Source organism: Oxyura jamaicensis, chromosome 21, assembly GCF_011077185.1.
Source record: "Oxyura jamaicensis isolate SHBP4307 breed ruddy duck chromosome 21, BPBGC_Ojam_1.0, whole genome shotgun sequence".
In the NCBI taxonomy this organism is placed as follows: Eukaryota; Metazoa; Chordata; class Aves; order Anseriformes; family Anatidae; genus Oxyura; species Oxyura jamaicensis.
In genome coordinates this window covers 464,585-487,246 of record NC_048913.1, presented here as the reverse complement: position 1 = coordinate 487,246, position 22,662 = coordinate 464,585, and the positions used below count along the sequence as shown (strand labels likewise).

At 43.9% G+C, this 22,662-nt stretch overlaps 1 protein-coding gene across 6 annotated transcripts in view; it reads left to right on the top strand.

Moving 5' to 3' along the window:
* Positions 1–22,662, top strand: part of CAMTA1 (calmodulin binding transcription activator 1) — a 372,227-nt gene that overhangs the window by 92,709 nt on the left and 256,856 nt on the right. For all 6 annotated transcript variants that reach the window (XM_035344587.1, XM_035344586.1, XM_035344584.1 and 3 more), the window contains exon 3: positions 6,021–6,088. In XM_035344587.1, coding sequence (XP_035200478.1) covers positions 6,021–6,088 — 68 coding nt within the window. The remainder of the gene's footprint in view (positions 1–6,020; positions 6,089–22,662) is intronic.

The following is a 22,662-nucleotide window of genomic DNA, read 5'->3' as shown; positions in this document are numbered from 1 at the left end:
TGTTAATTTCATTCCCAAAGCAGCAATTGCTGCTGCATGAGGAGGGGCATCCCAGCGGTCCTGGTCAGCCGCCGTGCCCTCACCCAGAGCCGCAGCTGTGTGGCTGCCTGGCAGCACTGCTCAGCACCCACCGAGCACTGTTTGTCTGCATGGTGCCCCCAGCAGCTCTCCCAGAGATTAAAGATGCTGACGACCCATGCTGGGGCTGCAGTCACCCTGTGGTCTTTGAGGGACTCACCAGCAGAACCAGGCCAAGGCATGGGCTGTGGACGGGCCGGTCATGGGGAGAAAGTGAACAATTGGGCATTTATGCAGACTTGGGTGTCCTTTTTTTCTTCGCTGACTTGATAATTAAATGGTAAAGATGAGGAGACAGAGTTGGATTTTCAAAGCCTGGATCTTTCTCTTCTGACCTTGCTAGTGACATGCTGCCTTTTGTTTGTAATCTTGGGCAAGAAGCAACTGCGAAATGAGTTGATAGGAGACAAAAGCAAACAATAGGCTCGTTTGAAAGATACGATGAATGGGATTTAATTGAATTTTTTGTGAAGACATTGATTTGACCCTGTAAGACATATAGAGTGAATCATTAGGGGAATTAACACACATTAAAATGCAGGCTTTTTTTAATCAGAGGGCTTTTATTGTGCATATAGTTTTGTTTTTAATTATTTAATGACTTTGTGCCTTAGAGTGATAAATCTATTTCTTCCCCCTTTTTTAAAGGAAAAATGCTGTTAGTGCCATAAAGGGGCATATGGGCAGAGCTGATGAGTACTGGATCTTCATTAATGGCCCTTCTTGTGCTGCAAAGCAGGCACAAATAGCCACATGCTTTCAAAAAGCATCTCTTTCAAGGTGTTGATAACGTATCAGTGTTAGTTTGACCACTTTCTTCTGGGCCTTTCAGGCTTTTTTTCCTAATCTGTGTATAGCAAAAAATCTGTAGAATTAATTTATTGCAAAAACCTATATGGAATAGAGTATTTCAGAATAAGTTTTCCAAACCTGGGCTGGTCATTGTGGGTTTTGACAAAGGATTTTCAGAGTACCAACTGCTCTCAGCTGAAGCTCCTTCCTTCCCTGGTGTTTGTGGCTATAAGACTTCCGAAAAATCCTGTCCTGGTATTTTGTCTCACAGGTGGTGCTTTCTTCACCATGTCACTAGATTATTTTTTTAATGAATTGAGATTTTTGGCCTAGCACGCAGCTTGGTTTGGGTGTTGTTTTTAGGAGTTACTTGGTTGAGAATGTATTTGTAACCTCCAGAGCTGTGTGCGCCACCTCCCTTTACTTTTCCACTCTTCCCCTCCACTTCTGCTGCTTCTGTGCTTCTGACTTCTGAGCAGCTGTTGCATGTGCAATAACAACTCATCTGCTTAATGCTACAAAAGCTGAATTTTGTGGTTTGCTAGGACCTTTCCTGCGCAATGCATACAAAATTACAAAATTATAGAAAGCATAAAATATAAAGAATGGGGTTATCTCTGAGAAGGGTTTACTGCTTACCGCTCCGCTCACTGCATGCCTCTCACTGAAAATGATTCTTTTTGTCTGTCTTTTTTTCATGAGCATTCTCTCCAAGTATCACTGAGCATTACTGAGTCATCTGTTTCTTGCAGTTCTGCTACAGTTTGAGGTGATAGACAAGATATTATTTTCCCAGATTCTTGTTACTTATGTAGTGACAGAAGTTGGCACATAGGTGTCAAACTGTAAATATGAATTTCTGCTTGTTTCTCCTCTACATAGTGTGGAGTAGTTTGGAATAACTTTCAGACGTTTTAGCAGGAGCTCTCCGAAATGAAGTATTTTGTTTTTGTGTATCTTGTTTTGGTTCCCTTTGCAGCTGTGGAAATGCCAACTGTATTGGAGCTGGAAGTGCAGTTCTCAGTACAGTGGGCTGCCCCAAAGTCCTGGTGAAGGATGGGGCACCCTGACTGTTCTACACAGGGTGATGGGGTTGCAGATGGGCACATGCAGGTTAAGAAGCAGACACGCAGACATCCACTTGGGGCTAGGCTCCAGAGGGTTGTGTGTGACTTGGACAGAGCTGCAGAAGGGTGCATCTGAGCAGCAGTGCAGGAGCGCACCAGGACAGCGCCTGATGGAAGGTGGCTCTTGTGACTTCTGGGGAGGTTGGGGTGAGTTCTTTGTGGAGTTTGGTGAAGGGGCGTCTGCGGAAGTGCTTGTGGCAGTATTTCCTGCCATTTAAACACATCTTGCTTTGCTTCCCCCATTTGTGTGTGACCCTTTGTAATTCTGAATACAGAGGGCATGGAAGGCAACGTGGAGAATGTTCTTTTTGCTGTACGTGTTAATTTATACCACTGCTGTGAGCTAGATATTCCTTGTTATCCAAGGTATTTCCTCTGGAGGAGGGAAATCAGGCTGTAATGTATCATTAAGCAGAAAGCCTCTGGGAACTCTATCCTAGTTGATGTGAATCCCTGTTTTATCCTGTTAGAAGAATTGAATTATACATTTTGAATTGTTTAAAGATCTCGCTCTGGGTCTGTTTGGAGCTATTGTTTTTCATATTATCACAGCAGGGGTAAAAGCTCCCAGAACATCTCAGTAAGCATCACTCCACATGTGTGTACATATGTGTTTCTGTGGGTCACTCATGCTTACAGCAGCAATTCTTAAAAAAATACTGCAAATGCATTGTCTTCAGTCTATTAGGAAATGGCAGACTGGAAAAAGCAGATGTGTTTTCTGCAGCATAGCCGAGGCAGACCTTCCCATTGCAAAGCCAACTTTGTGTTTGCCATTTCTGTTGTTGGAATAGAACAAGTTGCAGTGAGAAATACAGTTTTCAAGGAAGGAAATTTTCTTGATGATGCATTTGATGAAATAGCCTCCAAATGCTTCTTACCATGTTCTGCTCTGGGAACTCGGTGACCAAGTCCAGCATGCCCTGGATATTTTAAGGAAGTGCTTTTTTGCTAAAATGTATGATGATGCTTTTCTTCTGTATTTATTGGCTACCTGAAGGAAAAAAAAAAAAAAAGGCACACTTATCAAAAGCATTAACTGCCCATATATCTCCTGCACATGTTACACTTATGTGACCATTTTTCTTTATCTCTGACTGCTTATGTTAGTCTGAGTGGGATGATCATGCAGACTTTATATCTACTTATTCTTCTGTCTGCTGAAATTTGCTGAGCAAGTCCACCAGCAGAGTGGAGATGAGGGAAAACAAATGTTCTGTCTCTAAACAGTAGCATTTCATAGCTGCAGTTCATTTCTTCAGTGACAGTTTGGGGATGAAGACTTCAAATATGTGGTACAAAGGCCAGCTGGAAAGAAAAAAAGTTAACAAGTCTTAGCGTGAGACTTAGATTCTTTAGCCTGAAATATTTTTGGTTTTCTGTGCTAACAGTAGGTTTATTCAGCCACAGTCCAGGTTTGATTATCATGAGAGTTACAAATTGTTTCATTCTCTTTATGGCAAATCAATTTTAGTAGGAACAGGCACGATCCTGTGCTGATTTGAAAACCGCTCAACCTGACTATTTTTGCAAGATTTTGAGGGTGAATCAGCCTAATCCATCTCTGTGTTAAAGGGATTTGTTTCTCTAAATGCCTGCTTATACAGACCATCTGCCACAGGCTTCCGTGAGACTTCTGCATTAGAAAAGATATATAGATAGCTCCATCTTAGTCATCAGGTGTTGATAGCTCCACAGCATCTTTAAAGCTCGTCTCTGCTTTAAGATAAGGGATGACGCAGATTGTAATGTAGCTTATCAAGGACTTAATGTGGGATTGGTTAACAATAAAATTGTGCACACCACAGCAAATTCTGTGCAACTACTGTACTAGCTTATAAAAAAAAAAAGGCAGATCTCGCTTTATATTTTTGAAGAATGTTGATTGCAGGTTTGTGTGCTATCTACATGTAAAATCAATAGTTGACTCCTACAACTCGCACCCTGTGTGTCGAAGCCTTGAGGCAGTGCTCTATCAGCAGCTCTCACAGGAAGCAGTGGGCTAGGTCTCTTCAGCGCCCATGGACTTTGGGAGCTAGACCCTTTCAGCCATACATGATCCGAGCTTTAGGACTTGCAGTCAATTCACCTACAGCTCCTGCAAAAATGCAGTGTTTGGCACGTACTGGGGGGACATCGTCAGTGCTGGTGTTGTGCCAGCCACCAGCATCTTGCTGTAGGGGGGAGGGTTGTGCTGGGTTATTTTGATATTGAATTTTAAATGGCAATTAGTCAGATATTAATAAGGGGTGTTTTCAGAGCTATGCTACTGTTCTTCCTCCTCATTCACACAGAAGTGGTGCTGCTCTGATAATCTGCTTCTACAGTAATTGTTTAAAAATGTAGACCAGTACTTGTTTGTAAAATGAGGAGTGCGGTGGATTCTGGGAGAATTTATTTGCAGTGTAAACATGTTGGTTAGGAGTCATTAATATGACATTCACACAACTCTAATAAAGTACATAACACGGAGATCTGGCACCACTGAAATACCCGGAGGACATTAAGTATGAGTCTTAAAACCAAGAGTATTGGAAACAAGATATTTTTACGTCTCGTTTGGGAGTAATATAATTGCATTTTGTGGCTCTAGCAGATGCTTGGGCCAGCTGGTTGGAGAGTGTTGTGGATTTTTTTAGCTTTGGTACTATACAGATAAAACCCTTATATAGAACTCTCATTTAAAACAAAACAAAACAAAAAAACAACAAACAAAACCTCATGGTTGAAAACCCATTTCTTGCGTGTATGCTACCTTCCTGATTGCACAGCCTGTAGATGCTTCTATTACAGGAGCTCTGGTGACTAAATGACAAATGCTTTTTGAGTCTGATCGGAGGCAGCGGAGCGGTAAAGCCAGCTCTACCGACTTTCTGTGTAGCTGTTGCTATTCCAGGTCTCTGAGAGGGAAACTCTGCTTGGCTGGGAGTCAGTTTTTGGACAGGAGCAATCAAAGTGCTCCATGTTGGTGAGCACACCTTCCTGTGGCCCATGGCACGTTGCCAGCAGCCCAGGGGCCTGAGGCAGCTGCCACTCTGGGACCAGTGCAGTGTGAGGCCTGGAGGCCGGGCCTTGCAGAAGGCTCTGTCGTGTGCTCCTGTAGCCTGGCCGGCGTGAGGAGATGGCTGCCTGCTCCTGCTTGTGCCACTCGGGTGGGCGGTTTGGGGCAGTGGGTGGCTGGGTGGGGCTGCCGGGGGTCCACGGGGCCTGGCTGGGGCCCTGGCAGCTCCACCACCAGCAGGAGACGCGGCTGCCCCGAGCGCCCCGAGCTTCCTGGGGGTGAACGGGTGCGTCGGGAAGTAACATGCCGTGCCATTCCTGAAAGCAGCCGCAGTGACTTTGGTTGGTGACACCCACTGGCTTTTTATGGCAATGATTAATAATTCAGTAATCCTAGCTGCAGTGATGTTGTTCTATTTATAAATATCTGACTTAGCTCCAAGAGTCCCTATTTTCACTGTCTTCCCTTTGCCTCCTGATGCAAGGCCAGGCTCTTCGGAGCACTGAGGGCCAGTTCTGGTGGTACCCGAGTCCTGCCTGTGTTAGAAAATTTCGATGACTTTCCTCGTTTGTATCTTTTGTTAGTATTTAAGATTGGGTTTGATATTGGGTAGATATCCAAATTGACAAGGCACACCACTATAGCCTCATCCTCTGGTCTGGGTCTGCATTTTTAGGGTGGTGCAACTGATCCAAAGTGGGAAATAGGAAATAGTTATGCGTTTAGTCATAAAATTGTTCTACAGTGTTCATTATTTCATGATCCTGGTTCACAGAAGGAAACACCTTGTCCTTGCTGTAAGTTGCAGATACATTTAATGCAAAAGTATAGGGAAACTTAAAAATAAGTCTTCAAAAACTAACTTAAGTTGCAGACCTATAACTGGGCTTGTGGAGATGGTGGTTCCTTGCTGGAGGTGAAGAGATTTAGAAGTATTGTGTGTTTTAAAAATAAATAAATAAATAAGTAAAGTTTCCAAAACAACCATGCAAATAACTTTTTTTTTCTACTTTATTTTTCAGGAAATTGCAGCTTATTTAATAACATTTGAAAAGCATGAAGAATGGCTAACGACTTCCCCTAAAACAAGGTAACATTGCTAATAATTCAGCCTGTGAAAATGTACATTGACTTATTTCCACTGATTACTTGACTTGCTAATCAATTCATTGGCCACAAAGTAAAAACTCCCAGTCATGCTTGATGGCTTGTGACACTATAGTCTCATTAATTGACTTAATGAGCATTTTATTGAATGAAATCAGATTGATTAAAAATAGAACAGCTGCAATCTTGACAGGTTAAAGTTTTAACCTGATTGTTCAACATTTAATAGTATCCCCTCAGATGAACAGATTTAAAAGACTCTGAGTGAGGTTGTAGGCTATTTATCTTGACAATACTCCCTGCAGCCTCGAACTTTAAATAAATAAAAAAGCACAAAGCCTTCCCTAGTGCTTTGCCTGTTTAACATGCATTCTCTGGGATTGTTTGCATTTTTGGTGTTTTTCTTGTTGGGGTTAAGTGTTTGATGGTGAGGAGATCCCAAAAAGCTAAATTAACAGACATGTTTGCACTTTATTATTCAGTAAATGTCACATAGTCTTCTCACTGCCATAAATGTTTAACTTCTCCAGCCCCGTGGGGACTGATACATTAAGTTTAGACTACAGATGTTTTCCTGGCATTTCTGCTGTGTTAAGACTCACAAAGTTTCAGTGCATGTCAGTAACAGAAAAAATTATGCTTGCTTTCCAGTGTTACTTTTTTTCTTTTTTTTTCCTTATTCCAAATCCACCTCTTTCTTGTTGAAAATGGCAGGTTTATTGGCAGGAGCAGTTTAGCTTGGGTGGCCCCTGCATGTGGAATGTCTGTGTTGTGCAGTTGAAGGAGATGCATGGTGCATTTCCCCACCTGACTCTGAGGAGCTTTGCACAAATTAAGTTTTGCAGTTCTGCCATGCCTGGGTCTAGAATAGCAGACTACTGCTTGTGCTCCCTTATCACCAAATTAAAGAGGATTCATTATTTTTTCCTTTTTTTTTTTTTTTTTTTTTTTTCTGGTCTTGTTAAGTAATGCTTTTGCCTATCATTGTCAAAATGTGTCTGTAACACCTGGAAGGAAAGAAATTTGAAACATTTTGTCTTCTGAAATGGTTCTCCAAGACCCAAAGCTGCTGTAGTGGTGGAGCTGTAAATGGATCTTTCCTGCTGATGACAGCAGTGAGTCTCATTTTCTTTTCGTCTTTGGAGTGTGTAAATGCTCGGTTTCACTCCACTTCTTGGCTGCAGAATAACAGGTAATATGATAATATTAGAAGAGGTTATTTTCTGGCCTGGTTGGTAATCCAAGTTTCAGAAATAACAAAAAATAATTCTTGCTGAACCTTTGCCAGACAAGCTTATTAAGTGGTCAGAAAGCATATTAAATAGTTGGGATACACATGGCATCATTAAAGATAAGAGATTATGAATGTGTTTGTAGTAGTGTTTTATGGCTTTAAGAGTTTGGTTTGCTAAAGGCAATGCATGAAAATAGTTCTCCTATTAATATTACAGTACCTTCCTCCCGCGTGTTTACACTTGAAAGAAATAATGTCCCAGGAGAAGGAAAGTTCTGATGGCTGCTCAAGGACCTTCTGAAATTGTTGAGTTAGTTTTGATTTTTTTTTTTAAATTTCTTTTATTATTATAATTAATTGGAGTACTTAAATGCTGAGTTCATACAATCAGGGCTCTTGGTATTAAAGAATTAATGACATCGATCCTGCGCCGAACTGGAACATTCTCTGTTCTTTGTTTGCTGCTGTGGGTGCTGCTAATTTCATTTCAGAAAATTAATAAAAATGAATTGCACCACTGACACTTATAGAGTTTCTTAATGCAATGATATATAGTATGATTTGAGGAATAAGTATTAGATGAATTGCTGTAGCTGACTGTAGCTGACTCTAAGAGAACTGTTGGACTTGACACTTCAGAACCAGGTTGCTGCCTGCACTGCTGTGTGCACAGGAGAGTGCTGGGCAGGCACGTGCTTTGGGGATGAGCTATAGGACTTTCTTGGCCAGGAGCAGTTATGTTAGGTGGAAAAAGAGATTAAAGTTTCCAAGTTACCGTTCTGTGCACAAAAAAAATGTACTTGTCTGTTAGATGTCTGCCCATTAAAAATATATATATTTCAACCTTTGTTTTAAGATGTTTCAACTTGATATTATTATTTAGGATTCTTGTAAATGTGGATAATTGCAGTCTCATGCTTGGTTGCATATCCTAGAATTTGGATTTTGCAGAACAAGAGATGTGGACGTTGAATAGGGTAGGGTTTCATTGGGATCCAGTAAAGGAGCCCTCACTGGGCTGGTTCAATGTGGTGGGACCTGCTAGTTTTGAAATTTCTGATTACTGAATTCATACATAGGGTGGTAAAAGAGGGAAGAGTTCATTTTGAGCCACACCTGCATGCCTGCAATTGCTGAATGTCTTGATCTTCCTCACAAGGAAGCTTCAGTGTTTCAAACGCAGTACCAGTCAGATCCTGTTTTGGTCATGGATGGAGGAGGACCCTTCTTCTAATGCCATTGTGTTGACATTAAGGGAGCTACAAGACAACTTTAACGGTCTTTAATACTGCTTTTTTAATGAAACTTCATGTTGAATGACTCTAGTTGATAAAATATGCTAATAAGTATACTGAAATATTATTAAAACTGTCTTTCGAGCTCTCAATTTTATCAACATAAATTAACAGTATCTCTCACAATGCATCGACCTTGATGTTTCCTTGTAATGGTGTTTGGTTACTTGATAATTTACCAGATGATCTGCAGTGGGTATTCCAGTCATCAGTGTGAATTGGTGGAGCTTTTTTGCTAACACAGCAATACTGAAATTTCTGCCATTTCCAAGTTTAAATGCAAATCATTAAAATAAATAAATAAAAACACTAGATTGATATTTATATATCAAGTAGAATTTAATCGTTATTTTCATGGGAATTTCAATGACAAAGCTGACTTTCTTAGTCTAGGAAGTTCTGTTACGTGCAGATACCTTGCTTATTTGCTTCCAAGTATCTTCTATAGTTTAGAAGTTTGTTTTACATTTTAGAGTATTTTAAAAATATTTGTACTATTTAAAATTATTTTCACCTGTATTTCACAAGTAAGGCACAGACAACTAAAGATTTAGCAACGGCCAAGTTGCAAGGTTAGTATTTCAACTGGGAATGGCGTTTGGGTGTTTCAGTCTTACAACACTCAGAAATGGTGAGCTTCTAGTTCTCTGAAAAATAAGTTTCATGTAGTATTGAGTATATCGATTATCAGATATTATCAGATATTAAGAGTGACGTCATATTTTTTCCTCCAGCGGATGGTTATTATTGTCCTGATTCCCGTGCTTGCCTCTTCCAGCACTGCATTTAGAATTTGTACTGCGTGACCCATCTCTGGATCGGCCAGGTTGTACCCCATAGCAGGAGCTGAGGCGCGTTGTTTGTGGTTTGGCCATGCCCCAGGATGTGCAGTGTGTGCAGACCCTGTTAGGTACCTCCAGATCTCTGCTGGGACCATTGCCCAGGTGGCAATGGTGTGTGGCTAAGGTCAGGTGGACCATTGCCCAGGTCAGGTGGGCACAGGTGTGTGGGTAACAGTGGGTTCAGTGATACCATTAAAATAAAACATTTTAGTGGTCATCTGGTGGGGTCCGGCATATATTGCTCAAATGCGACTGTAATAGAGAAAGCTGGAGATAAAATACATGCTTAAAACAAGGCCAAAACAGATTTTTGGAAAACTGAAACGTTCAGTTGCTTGCTGGGGTACGTTTCCGTGCGTCCTGCCACCTGCTCCACCGCCTGGTTGGGGGTGGGAGTGGGCTTGGATGTCGGCAGGCGGAGGGTAAACGAAAAACTTCTGCTATGCCGCTCGCAAAGCCTGGAAGATAAATGTTTCTCGGGAAGTGTTTCAAGAAGCTGACACTGCGATAAGCTATCATTTGTACTAATATGTGAAGTGGCTGGGGAAATTCCCAGATGCAGCTTTTCAGCCCTGAAAGAAACCAAATGCCATTTTTAGGCAGTGAGACTTGGCAATGGTTAATATTTCTAGAACTGAAAAAAGTTCAGTTGCAGTATACCCATACCCATACAAATCAATAGCAATTTGCATATACTGTCAGTATCTATTTGTGGTAATTTAGTCGTACTTTTGCAACCTACTGGGTTATTTTTAGCATTTTAATTTCTCTCTCCTGGCTTAAGGAAAACAAGCATTGCTTTTCATTTAATAGACAAGGACAGTAGGCTGTACAGCGTTTCCTACTGATAAATTCTGACCTAATAAATCACAAAGTTGTCAGGATCCAGTTCATCACAACAGCAACAAAAAAGGCTTAGCTCCATTTGTAGCATCTGGCTAGGAATGGGAAGGGTTCGTCTCACCCATTAGCGCTCTTTGTTTGCTGAGAGGCTGTGCTGTCATCTGCCAACACCTCAAGGTCACGGAGCTGGTTGGAGCAGAGAGGCGCTGAGCAAAACTCCGTGGCACGTGTGGGTTCAGAGGTGCGCTTGAGCCCTGTGTTACCATTTGGAATCCTCAGGGGATGACTCCATGGATGAGAACATGCTGGGGCTGAAGGAGAATAAAACGTGTGGGACTGGAGTAGGAGCAGCGCCTTTGTTTTTGGAGGAAACACAAACAAGATGAAAGACAAGATGTGTGCTATGATTTGAGCCCAAGGGAAAATGCATGGGAAAGAGCTTGTTGTGGCTGCAGAATAAGCCCCAACAGAAGCTGACATTGAAAAGGAAAGGGCAGAGTGAGAGTGGAAACAGCACCGGGCACCAGTTTAGGTGACACTGAGAGGTGGCCCCAAGGCTCATGAAGGACTGAAATCCTGCTACTGCCTTCACAGGCGCTCTAGGCTGGAGAGCGGGAGGCCTATACTGTGCAAGGTGGTTGTGTGCTGGGCAAAGGACGAGGTCAGGGAAGAGAGGTCTGGTATTTCTGATTTTATGGGAAATTGCAGATGATAACTCCCATGCGCCGTGGTAAGCCACGACTTCAGGGAAGCTGCACTCAGCTCAAGTCCCAGTGACATTCCAAAGAATTCACACAGAAAAATAAGGAACCCAACTTTCTTTTGTCACTCCTGTAGTGTCTTGGAAAAGGACTGCTCTGCCATTTAGTCACCTCAGCGTTAGCTGACGCTGGTCACTAAAACAGGAGATGCAGGTTACATTAGACTGGTTAGAAATCACTTTTGGTGATTGAAATGCACTCAGAACAATAATAGTTTTCCTGTATTATTTTTAGTGATTTTTGCTGGCCACGGAGTTTTGAAATTTCCTTTGAAATTCAATTTGTTATGTTAAATATGGGCTTGTACCTCTGCTGAAGTGGAGGGGACCCATCCACAATGAGATTTAGAGGGAACATGGCAGGATAATGCAATAAAGTAACTGCTTCAGCAAGAATGCCTGAAGGGATGTACAAGTGAAAAGCAATGCAGCCATTGCCCTGGAGACCGCACAGCGCGCAGTACGGCGGCAGGAGAGGCTTGCTGCCGCACCAGAGCCTCATGGCACTCAGGCAGGGGTGGGTGCCAACCAGCTGGTGGTCTGCAGGAGGGGAGTTGCTGGGGGCAGGATCAGCCCTGCTCCCCTCGAGTGGCAGCACAAGGGGTGTCCACTGGTGCTGCCGGGCCTCCCCCCGCCCCATGTCCTGCAGCACGCCCTGTCCCTTGCTCGTCTGTGTTCCAGGTCAGGGAGCTGCTTCTGGGAGCTCCTCAGCTACGGCTTTGGTACTGTGCTTAAAAACATCAACAACAAAAAGTTTGTAACATGTTTCCAAAGTCTCAGAGGAGTTCTGGAGCTTTGGCAACTTGGTGAGAAATGCGGCTTACAAACCCATTAGCTCTCACTGCCAGACCATGCCCATGTTCCAGCTTCTGGTTGTGTTTTCCTGGTCATATCCCTCTGTACTGACAGAGGCTGTGTTCCTCTGTTTGCCCATATCCAGTGCTGTGCTTTGTGTTTGTGTGCACATGCGTGTTATCGGGAGCAGGAGGTTGTTCAGGGTTTCAAAATGGTTTGGTGAGAGTCCTGTTGGACTATATGATCTATTTTATATATATACATGTACGTACGTGTATATGTACGTACATGGATCATGATTACATTATATCTGCTATAGCCGTTTTTATCAGAAATTGCCAGGGGCATCTAAAGATAAGTTAGAATTTTGCTGTGTATTAATTTTGTATTAAATAATTAATAATAAAGTTAATTGAATTATTCAATTTTCAGGTAAAAATAGGGTAATAAATATTCATAACTTATTTTATTAAGGGAATTTCCATTTCCAATGTCATTAAAGTGAGATTAACTAAGGTTGGTTTTAAATGAAGATTGAAAACAATTGTGCTTTAGAATTAATTTACTGTTAGGTCATTACCTTGCAAGCCAGCTCTCCAGTGTGCTTTGTGCTGAAGCCGTTGTGTTGTATTGGGTATTTGTTGTAGTTTTCTCAGTGAAATTACTCAGTTATTTATAAAGGGGGGGAGCATGTTTTGCATATATTTTTAAATGTGTGTTTATTATAAAAATCTCAAAACTCAAGAAATATTTAAAATATATAGGGGTCCACAATCCCTTACACAAAATAGCTGCCACTGCTCCTCCCAGGTATTAACCCCGCATAGTTCTCAACTTGGTTGCTTTCACTGGCTGCAGCTGCAGCATTTTGAAGGAGGCATGAGGTCCGGGGCCGCACAGATACGTAAGGAAATTACCCTTTTAAACTCAGCCTAGTTGGCTGGTAGTTCACATCAAAAGTGTAGCTATAATTCTCCCTGTTATTTCAACTCGGTAATAAGAGACAGTAGCATTCTAGCAATGTAGTACCTATTTTTGATAGCTCTTGATTGAGCTGTTAAAGAAAAGCCCTGGAATTTCCTGACATTGAAACTTGATGCAGTTAGTAAAAAGCTCCAAAAGTAGTTTTCAAGATTTTTTTTCATTTCTGCTCAGACCTGAAGAAGTGTCATGCTGGCATTTTTTGCTGCAGAACTGGGTTTCTGCAACATTATGCTTGAGAAACTTTGAGAACCTGCTGCTGCCAGGTTGTTCTGGTACTTCTGAAACGAAAGGTGGCTCATGAGGCTTAAGGCTGTGCTGCAAGGTGAAGCATGCGTTAGCTGGGGGCCGGGAAAAGACAACAGCACCAAATTTGTGATCCATTCCAGAGGATCTGTTAATCTCCAGTTCTGGTGAGCACAAATAAAAATACTCAAGAGCTCATTTTAGATGTCTAAGGCATGCTTTTAAGGTCCTCAGTTTCTCATGCAGCTCACACATAGGACTAGCAACCATTCCCTTGCATGATGCTGAAATTCTGGGTTTTCAGCTTATGTTGTTGGAAATTCTGTTTACATGTTTGGGGTCTCATATGACCTATTTTTCCTCCATCAAAGGAAATGTGTGAGCTGTCAGCTTTTTCTAGCTTGGGATGCTGCTTGACATAATCCCTGCTAAATATGGCACATCGCTTTTTACACTTTAAAGATTTCATGACTCTCAACTCATAATGCTCTCAGTATTTACTGTTTTTTTTTTTTTTTTCTTTTTTTCTTTTTTCCTCCCTGAAGAGGATAAACTGTATGGGGATGGTTTTACTAGGCATTGGTTCATATAGGTTTTTAGCCCCTGTGGTCCCAGGGAGTTGAGAAGCCAATAATTAATTATTTCAACAGCCCATTCCTTTTGTTTTAAAATGACCTAATAGCAGAATTGTTGGTACTGTCAGGATGCCTGGCCCAGATCTGTTCATTGTCTTCAAGTATTTCATTCAAATGCTCCACATGAATTATTCAGCCAGGACAGCAGGTTAAAGCTGGTGCTACTGGAGAGCTTGTTACGCTTAATATTTAACCAGCAACGCAGGAGAGTGGCATCACTGTGAAGGACAATGCTGGCAGACTTAGAAATAAGGTGAGATATTCATGTATGCTTTAAGGACAGGACCCAATTGTCGTGGATGCTGAAGGTGGCCTCCTTCCACCTTGTATCTCTCTGCAGTGGTCAGGCTCCTACTCCGCCGCATTTCAAAGCTGCTTGCTCTGCAATGGTGCCCTGGGCCTGCCTGTCCCTGCGCGGGGGCATCTCCTCCCCTCCCCGGGCCCCCTCACATGGGGATCAGGAGGGAGTTCTGCAGCATTGCCCCTCCTGCTGTGGAGACAGAGAACCCTAAAAAATGTAGAATCATCAGAAAAAGCAATTATCTGATAATATAGTGATTAAATTATTCAGCAAACTGCTGTCTTTCTTTAGCCAGGCTTGGTAAGCTTTTCCCATTGATAGATAAAGTCCACAAAAACATGTAGCGTTGCTTTTGGGACAAAGCTGGCATTTGGAATTTGTCTAGGCCCTGATTATTTCTAGATCAAATATGATGGGGAGCAGGAGGTTGTTCAGGGTTTCAAAGGCTGCTTGGTATGAGTGAGTCTTCCTGTTGGATTGTGTGATCTGGGCTTAACGGACTATGAGCTGAATGAGATAGTAGCTGCTTTGGTCCCGCTCAGAGTGAAAGATTAAAAATGCAGTAAAAGATGCATTGTTTTGTGCTGCTGGTTGCCAGAGCCAGACTATCTGATACTTTTATGTACTTTGTGCTTCAAGGTTGAAGGGTATCAAGAAGTAGGGAGGGTTTAATTGCCATTATGGTACTACTTTGGAGATACCCTTGTCTACGTAATGTGTAAAGGCTGCAGAAGGGCCAAGGAAGCTGATATTTGTACTGTTTTTAAAAAGTAGTAAAATCTGTGTCACATTTTAAATGGTTTACAACTTAATTTATATTCTGGTATGGTAATGAAGAAGCATCCTTTGTCCAGGAGGTGAGATATGCAAAAATAACCTTTAAGTTGCTTGTAATTAACCTTTAATGATATTCTCTCACTTTTCCAATACATTCTCTGCATCAAAAACAACATACAGAAAGTGTCTGAGACTGCTTGTTGCATCTTAATGGCCTGCAAATACCAGCTGATTAAAAATAAACTATTTATTGGGTTATTTATTGACAAAGAATTTTTTCTCCAGGAAACCTGGCACTGAAATTCAAATGCTGGACTGAAGCCAAGCGCCTTGGCTATCCACAGCCTCCCATGTTTAGTCAGCAGTGATCAGGACGGACACACAAGGTGCAACGGAAAGGCATGCATTATATCAAGAATGTGGATGCTTCCCTTTCAGACAGGGACAGCATTAATAGTATAATCATCAATACAGTATGATTTAAATTGCACTCTGGCATATTAGTAAGTGCATGCTAACCAATCGTGAATTGGGAGCAGGATTTTTCAGCACTATGTATGTGAAGAGCAGCCAGGGAACTTGATTGAGGGGAGCTGTGCATAATGGAGGACCTGCTATTCACACTTGAAGAATACAAATTGATTTGTGTAACAAACTGTGTTTGTCAGACGATGAGGAGCTGACTACAGAGGCTGATTTTTGTGCTGAATGAGAGTGCTTGTAGGTAATGAGTAGGCTTTTGTCTTCATGTGGAACAAAGAATAATTTGCTAACCTGGTAGCTGGTGTGTTTGACAGATACACATGCTGTTCATATGCACGCTGCTATGCTTGTGATGTCCTTAGCGGATTCTTCTAAAGAGGTTATCGTCTTGGAGGATATTTACAGAATTGTGTAATTATTCATTTTTTTCCTCCCAGAAGGTCCTGTCCCTTGAGCTAGGAGTTCTTACTTCCGATCCTACTGTGCCTGAACAGCAAGAGGCTTTCTTTTTTTCTGGTTGTGAGGAGCTAGCTTTAGCTTCTGGTTGTTTTCTTTTCTTCCTATTCTCTTTGAGGTTTCTGAACAACGTATTTTTATAGTTGATATGATCTGGTGCAATTGTGGGATGTTTTTCGCCAGTGTTGCCAGAGATGCAACAGGAAAGGTGAAATCTTTTGCCCAGTAGGCATTTGAGTCATTGTTCTTGGCACTGAAGCCAAAGAGGATGCCAGGAGCACTAGGATGATCCATGATGAGGCTGAGACCTATGAATATCATTAAAATTGAGATTACCTTTAGGTATATTATTGCTGCATATGGAGAAATGGATACACAGCATCAACCTTTATTGTTCATCGTGGGAGACTGTGACAACACTCAGTCATCGCAGGTAGTGGAGGGGTGAAGCAGATTTTAGATGCCGCATGTAGATTTGCCTTCAGTGAGACTCACTGGGTCACATTGGCTTCAACATTAAACATCTGAGCTGAGCCCTCAGTGAGGTCCACGAGTATATGGAGTGGTACTGAGGACATGACCAAACCTGCCCTTTTTGTACAGCCAGAAGAGAGGGCAAAGAGGCATTTCCAAAGTGTCCTCAATATGGAGAGGGGTAGAAGCTCATGAGTATATTCTGAATGGGTATCTTCTATCCTCTGTCTATCTCTTCTTGCTGTTTGCAGCTCTCATTTCATTAAGATGTCTCCTTTTCCCTTTCTTTTTGCTTGTGGGATTTATCCAGGCCTTCAGGTGCATCCTGTTCCTCCTGCTGAGGAGATGAATGTTTTATGAAGAGCCTAGTAGTTAGTGGCAAGGTCTCTGCCACTCCCGGTCCATCCATGCAGATGAAAACCCTATGTGTGTTTCTTCTGTGGACTCCTGCTTTGTTCTGTACCAAAGTGCAAGGATCCTGCAAACCTGCCACCAAAGTGTGCTCTGCGGAAGCTCGGAGCTCTGAGGGAAAGAACCACCAACGTGGGCTAAAGATCCATAGGAGTGGTTTACAAACGTTTAATGGGGATGTGGAGAGCTAAAACAAGTAAGGGTCACCTACTGTGCTTACCTATGGAGTCGATGCTTTTGCATCACTTCATTTAAGCATATTAACATGTTGCATCTGTTTTGCATTTAAATGGAAAGATTTTCCAGTCTTTTAATGTCATGGGTGGGATTAGATGTATGAAAAGACAATTGTGGAAGAGGACATGTAGGGCTTCAGGTCCTTGCCTGAGGCATGTGTGTGATGGGTTGACTGCACTGTGATGGTTCTCGCTGTTTTTGAAATGCCCCTGGTGCCCTGCTTCTCTGGTATAAAACACTGAAGTTTCGGGCCCATGAGATAATGACAGCAGAGAATCTGGAATGGGGCATTTTGGCCACTCTTACCTCTGTGCAGCTGGGGAAGGCTCCCAGGGACTGCAAGAGAGCAAGGTCAAATGAGGAGGAAAGCAAGGTCAAATGCAGCCTGATCTGATGGCAAATCATGGAGATAGAGGTTGATCGGAAAAAATAAGCATAGTCTGAATGTTGTATTCTACCTGTACTTGCTCGTTCCTGCCACTTCCATGCTGTCGTTGGTTTAATGCTACAGAGCAGAGACTGACTCCCTCTGTGGCAGTAGCCTGATGTTCCTGTAATGCCGTATCAACATGTATCATTGACAATTATATTACACAAACCAAATGCATTTTTTCTTTATGTCTACATGAACTGAAATGAATCCATTCATTTTACACTCCCTGAGATGGTGTAGGAAATAGCCGTGAGCACGTAGCAGCTCCAGGTTTCGCTGTTTTTGGACAGGGCAGCAGCTGAGCATTGCTGCCTCAGCTCTGTCACGGAGGGATGCTGGCAGGAGAGGTGTGTGGGTCCCGAGCTTCCAGGTAAATCCAGTCCATACCTGGTGCGCATCCCACAGGCCCCCGTAGCCACGTGCCATTGCTGATGGGAGCGCAGTGACTGCTGAAGGGGTGTGTGCGAATGCTTGCAGGAGTGACCCGTGCCGGGGCTGGCCCCATCCCGTGCCACGTCCTGCACTTGCCCCAACTCCTGAGGTGAATTCTCCACGTGAATTTGCTTTAAAGCTCATAGGCAACATTCCTTATTTTAGACATGTTGCTTCCAAATTGCCAACTGCCTATTTGTTCCAGACAATTGTGGATACAATCAGTAAAGTAAGCTGCGCTGTAGGGTTTAATTATTTGACTAATGGACAATGACTGATGAGCTGGTGTCCCAGCTGTGCTGCACCTCTGTGCTGCAGGAGGGAGCTTGTGTGGCGGTGCTGCTTGCCACTGTGTGCTCCTGAGTCACGCTCAAAGCTCTCGGCTCCTTCTCTGATACATCTTGCTGGCCACTTGCTTACTGTTCTGCAGTCTGTTATAATTTCTCTCGAGGCTGATGGTTTTAATTCAGATTGGTTTCCTGTAATTCATACTCCTGTTTACAAAGTCATCAATTCGAAAGCCCCACAATCCTTGCTGGGGTTCTGCAACATCAACATTACAACAAAACTAATTATTACTGTCCTTCTCATAATGTCACCATCAGGTACTTAGGGACATATTTTTCCATTTCCTCTGCTGTTGCTTTTCTGTGCTCCATCCACTGACTATTATGTCTCTGGTATTCTGTTCCCTGTGGCTGTATGTATTTTCCTGTAGGTATAGATTGGTTTTGCAGTATCTGTACGTCCCCCTGCTTGTATTTACCTCCTGTGGGAAACTCCTTGTGCATAATGCAACAGCAGGCAGTGCAGTTCCTGCTTCCTGGATTTGGCTATCTGCAAGGAGGCAAGTGAGCAAGAAACCAAGCGAGCAAGCTGGGGTGAGCCCAGAGGCTCAGCGTTGGCTGGTGGCAGGCTCGGCAGCACGGCACAGGGATTGCTGGCCTCTGGGGCAGCGTTGCCCTGCAGAACGGGCCGTGCTGCAGTCGTAACCGCTCGCAGTGGGACACGTGCTCCCCGCAGGTCCGCCTTGGCGCGGTGACGAGGATGGCTCCGGGCACGCTGCTCTGTGTCCTGCTCTGCAGTCAGGCAGGTCTGGTTCCAGCGTGAGCGTCGTGCCACTACAAAGCCCTGAACACCGTGCCCAGGAATAGGGGAAAACCCTTTAGCCTTTTCATACCGCCAGTCCAAGGGTGCTCCATGGCTTCAGGTACGTTGCTCTGTCGTACTCAGCGAAGACATTCTGTGTGCGTGGCTTCGTTGGCATCGGCTCGCCTGGCACTGCTGCTCAGGAAGCAGCTGCCTCGCACAGGACTGCAGCTGGGTTGGAAGCTTCGCCATGGACTCAGGGTTTTATTAATTTTATTCAAGGTCTAAAGCTGTTTCGATACATTCACAACCAAGTGCATTTACTCTTTTTTTTTTGTTTGTTTAGCATACCTGAAATGGCTACAACTTTTTGTTTGTTTGTTTGCTCTTAAATACAATTTGCTTGTTCCTTATATCTTGCTTTTGTCCCTACTAGCCTGTGTTGTTTCCTTTTCTGGTGGTTGGATTTAAGCACCTCAGTGCCCGCTGCACAGCCTTCAGTATTTCAGCACTTTAGGTTTGAAACTGTTCTGTGATGAGGACAGGCTCGGGCATCTCGTAAAGGACCCCTGTGCCTCGCCTGTGTTGCCCTCTGGCATTTCAGACTTTGTGCATCTTCGCACCATCGCCTTCATCAGTGGACATGTGCCTCTAGGCAGACTTGGGGTGCCTCTAGGCAGACCATGAGGTTTGAGCACAGGCCCGTGGATTTTTGGTTCTTCTCCACTATTGAGCTGGCAGAGAGCTCTGCTTCACCTGGCTGCCAGGTGCCTGCAGCGCAATGCAGCTCTGCTGCTCCTTGCTGCACTGTGGTGCAAGAGTGAGTGGGGGCCAGAGGTGTGCAGAGGTGAATAAACATGCTCAGATGAAATGTGGGGGAGCTGGTGGGTATGCAATAAACGTGAAGGCTGGGAGCATAGATATAAGGGTTAAGATTACTTTTTTTTCAGTCCTGAGAAACAAAAATCTGGCAAAGATTCTTACAGTTACACTTGGCTGGCATTCTTGCTATGCGCACTGTAACAATACTTTAATATAATTAAATTTTAAATTCCATGTAGAATCTAGTGGGTAGGCAGATGTACCGGTATGTTAAACTTTATGTCACTTAAAAATGGTTTTCAAGTACATCAGAGGGAGATCATCCAGCTGTAAAATTATCTGCTTTATGACGCTGCATTGCAGCTTTGGTCTTTTTGTTTTAATTAAAAATGTACCTTAAATCTAATATCTTCAGATAACTTTCCCCATGCCTTTTTTGTTGCCTGCAATTTAGTGACAGCATGTAAAATTACATGATTCTTCTGTGTTTTTTTTGGCATTGTTTATGGGGGAAGAAAAGTTTATTAAGATAAATGTTTCCTGATTTACTTAGCTCAATCATTGGTGGGTGTTCTTCTGTTCACTGTGAACGGCAGAGCTGGTCATTCACTGAGCCTGCAGCTCTGGTGCTGGGGTGCTGACGCACGAGGAATAAATAAGCCTTTCTCCTGCCTTCTCACCCTGCGCTTCACTGTCTCCTGTCTGAGAGCGGAGCCACAAACGGAGGCAGGAAAGTCGCCACCAGAATTTGCTGAGGCCGGTCCTGCTGCTTGCTGCCTGCGAGCCCAGGAGGGTTTAATCTTCCACTTGTGACTGCAGCTTCTCTGCCTACTGGTATTTGTAATAATGCAGCCCTGCAAAGTGTTTGTGGTCAGGGGCAGCGCTGTCAGAAGGGCTGTTTTCAGCAGTAAACCAGACCTGCTGAGCTGCTGAACAGCCAGCCCTAGGGTGAGCGCGTGCAGTGGCTCAGATGTGCAGGAGCTGCTCTGGTGCTCGTGCCACCGGCAGTCTGAGGACAACCTCTGTGCAGCGATGCTCCCGCGGAGGGACAGTGTGCCACCCTGCTCCGACCTCGTGCTCCTTACCTCCGCAGCGGTGTCCCCTGCTGAAGGGCCGGCACGGTTCCTCGTGCCTTCACTGTTCTGTGTTTACAGCCAAGCCTTGTGATGGGACCCTGAGCAGCTCTGTCACTTCTCCAGGCCGAAGCGTGCTGCTGGCCACCAGTGAAACACCGCCATGCGACTGCTTTGGGTGTCTGGGAGTTACACACGTCTCCCACCATGGTTATTCAATGCATGTCTCCTGAGCAGGATGGGATGGGGTGGGATTCATAAGGGAGGTGGAGAACAAGCTCCTAAAGTAGCCTGTGGTATTTGCAGATTATTCTTACTAACCTTCAGACAACCAGTCCAAATGTCAGTGGCTCCTGAAAACATGGTGGTTTGGAGGCAGCTGTGAGGGCAGGGCTGTGACCGGGCTGAGGACCACCAGGAAGGGCCGGGGTGGCGCTGGGCACTTCTGCCAGTGCTCTGCTGCCCCTCCTGGGCTCCGTGCTGCTGCAGCCAGAGAATTGCCCATGCCTTGAGCCACCTGATCATGGTCAGGGATCACGGAAGACCCTCTGTAGAAAGAAACAGGGCTTAACTCAGCTTTCTGTGTGCTTGCTCTATCAATAAATTTTAAGTGCTTGTAGGAGAACTGTAGTCACATTCAATAAGGGATAGAGATCTCACTTACAGCTTCTGCCCAGAAGACTGCAGGGACCAGGTGGCCAGGCAGAGGACAGGGATCAACATCAGGCTAAATTACAGGTCTGATGTGGCTTCGTGCTCAAGGCAAGAAGCCGGGCAGGAGAGACCCGCGGTGCACTCCGGGGGCTGCTGGCTGGCTGCGAAATATGAGTCTGCTAAATCATTAACTGGGCTGTTTCTGGAATTAAATAAAATGCCTGGTCCCAAGGCGTTCCACATGATGATTCACCAAGTTTTGCAATGTGATTTATGTTTAGCTGTAGGATTATTGTTTTCTATTGATTCTGAGGGAAATAAAACAGCAGTAAAAGCCCATCGTAAGCCTCCCAGTGGAACTCGATAAGTTGAAGCTTTCCTGCAAGAAATACTGTTGTCTCTTTGGTGGGTAACTCCTAAATCACCAGCCCCCACAAGCCTGAGTGTGCAAGAGGTTTCCAGCATGACCCCACTCCCCTCCTCTTCGCCTGCTAGTCACCAAGCAGGCCGAGCCGACGGTGACGCGCTGTGCCCGTGTTCCTGTCCTGGAACGGTTCCTGTCCAGGTGTGCTGTGGCCTTCTCTTTCCTCCGGATCATGGTTGGGGTTTAAGGTAAGCGATCCGTGCCTGGTGATGCTGGGGAGGTTCTTAGTGATCCTCCCGGCTGTGTGACTGTCAGAACTGAACCCCCCCGCCTCCTGCTCGCTTGTGTTACAGTTGGCAATTAAAACTTTTTCTCTCATGGTTCAATTATTTTTAATTCTCCTGAGAAATGAAGTTTTGCCTAAAAATGACTCTTCTTGCTTGGAAAGCACTAATTTTTTTTCAGGCTTCCCTAGTGTGCTGTCGTCCTAGGGTGTCTTGTTTGCTTCTTAGATGCCTGGCATTTTTACAAAATGAATAGTAAAATCTATCGACTCTGTCAAAGCTGTCATGCCTTCTTGCTGTAGAATAGAGCCAAAATATGCCACTGTGTACTGCTGGAATTTATTTATTTTTTTTTTCCCAGCCTAATTTAACAATGCCATGTGCAGCACAAAGCACTGAACAACTTGGCCATATTTTTACAAGAATTAAGTGGTGAATAGCTCTTGAAGGCTAGTCAGCAATAGTTCCTCCCAGGAGGGCCAAGCAGTGCTTGATGATGCTGCCTCATGCCCTGATCAGGCCTTGTGCTATGGCAGGGGAAGAGCTATCGTGTTTGTGGTTTCTTGTGACAAAAGCAAAGGCTTCATAGGTGTGATGACTCACGTCTTCCTGCTCTGATAGTTGGCAGCCATGGGC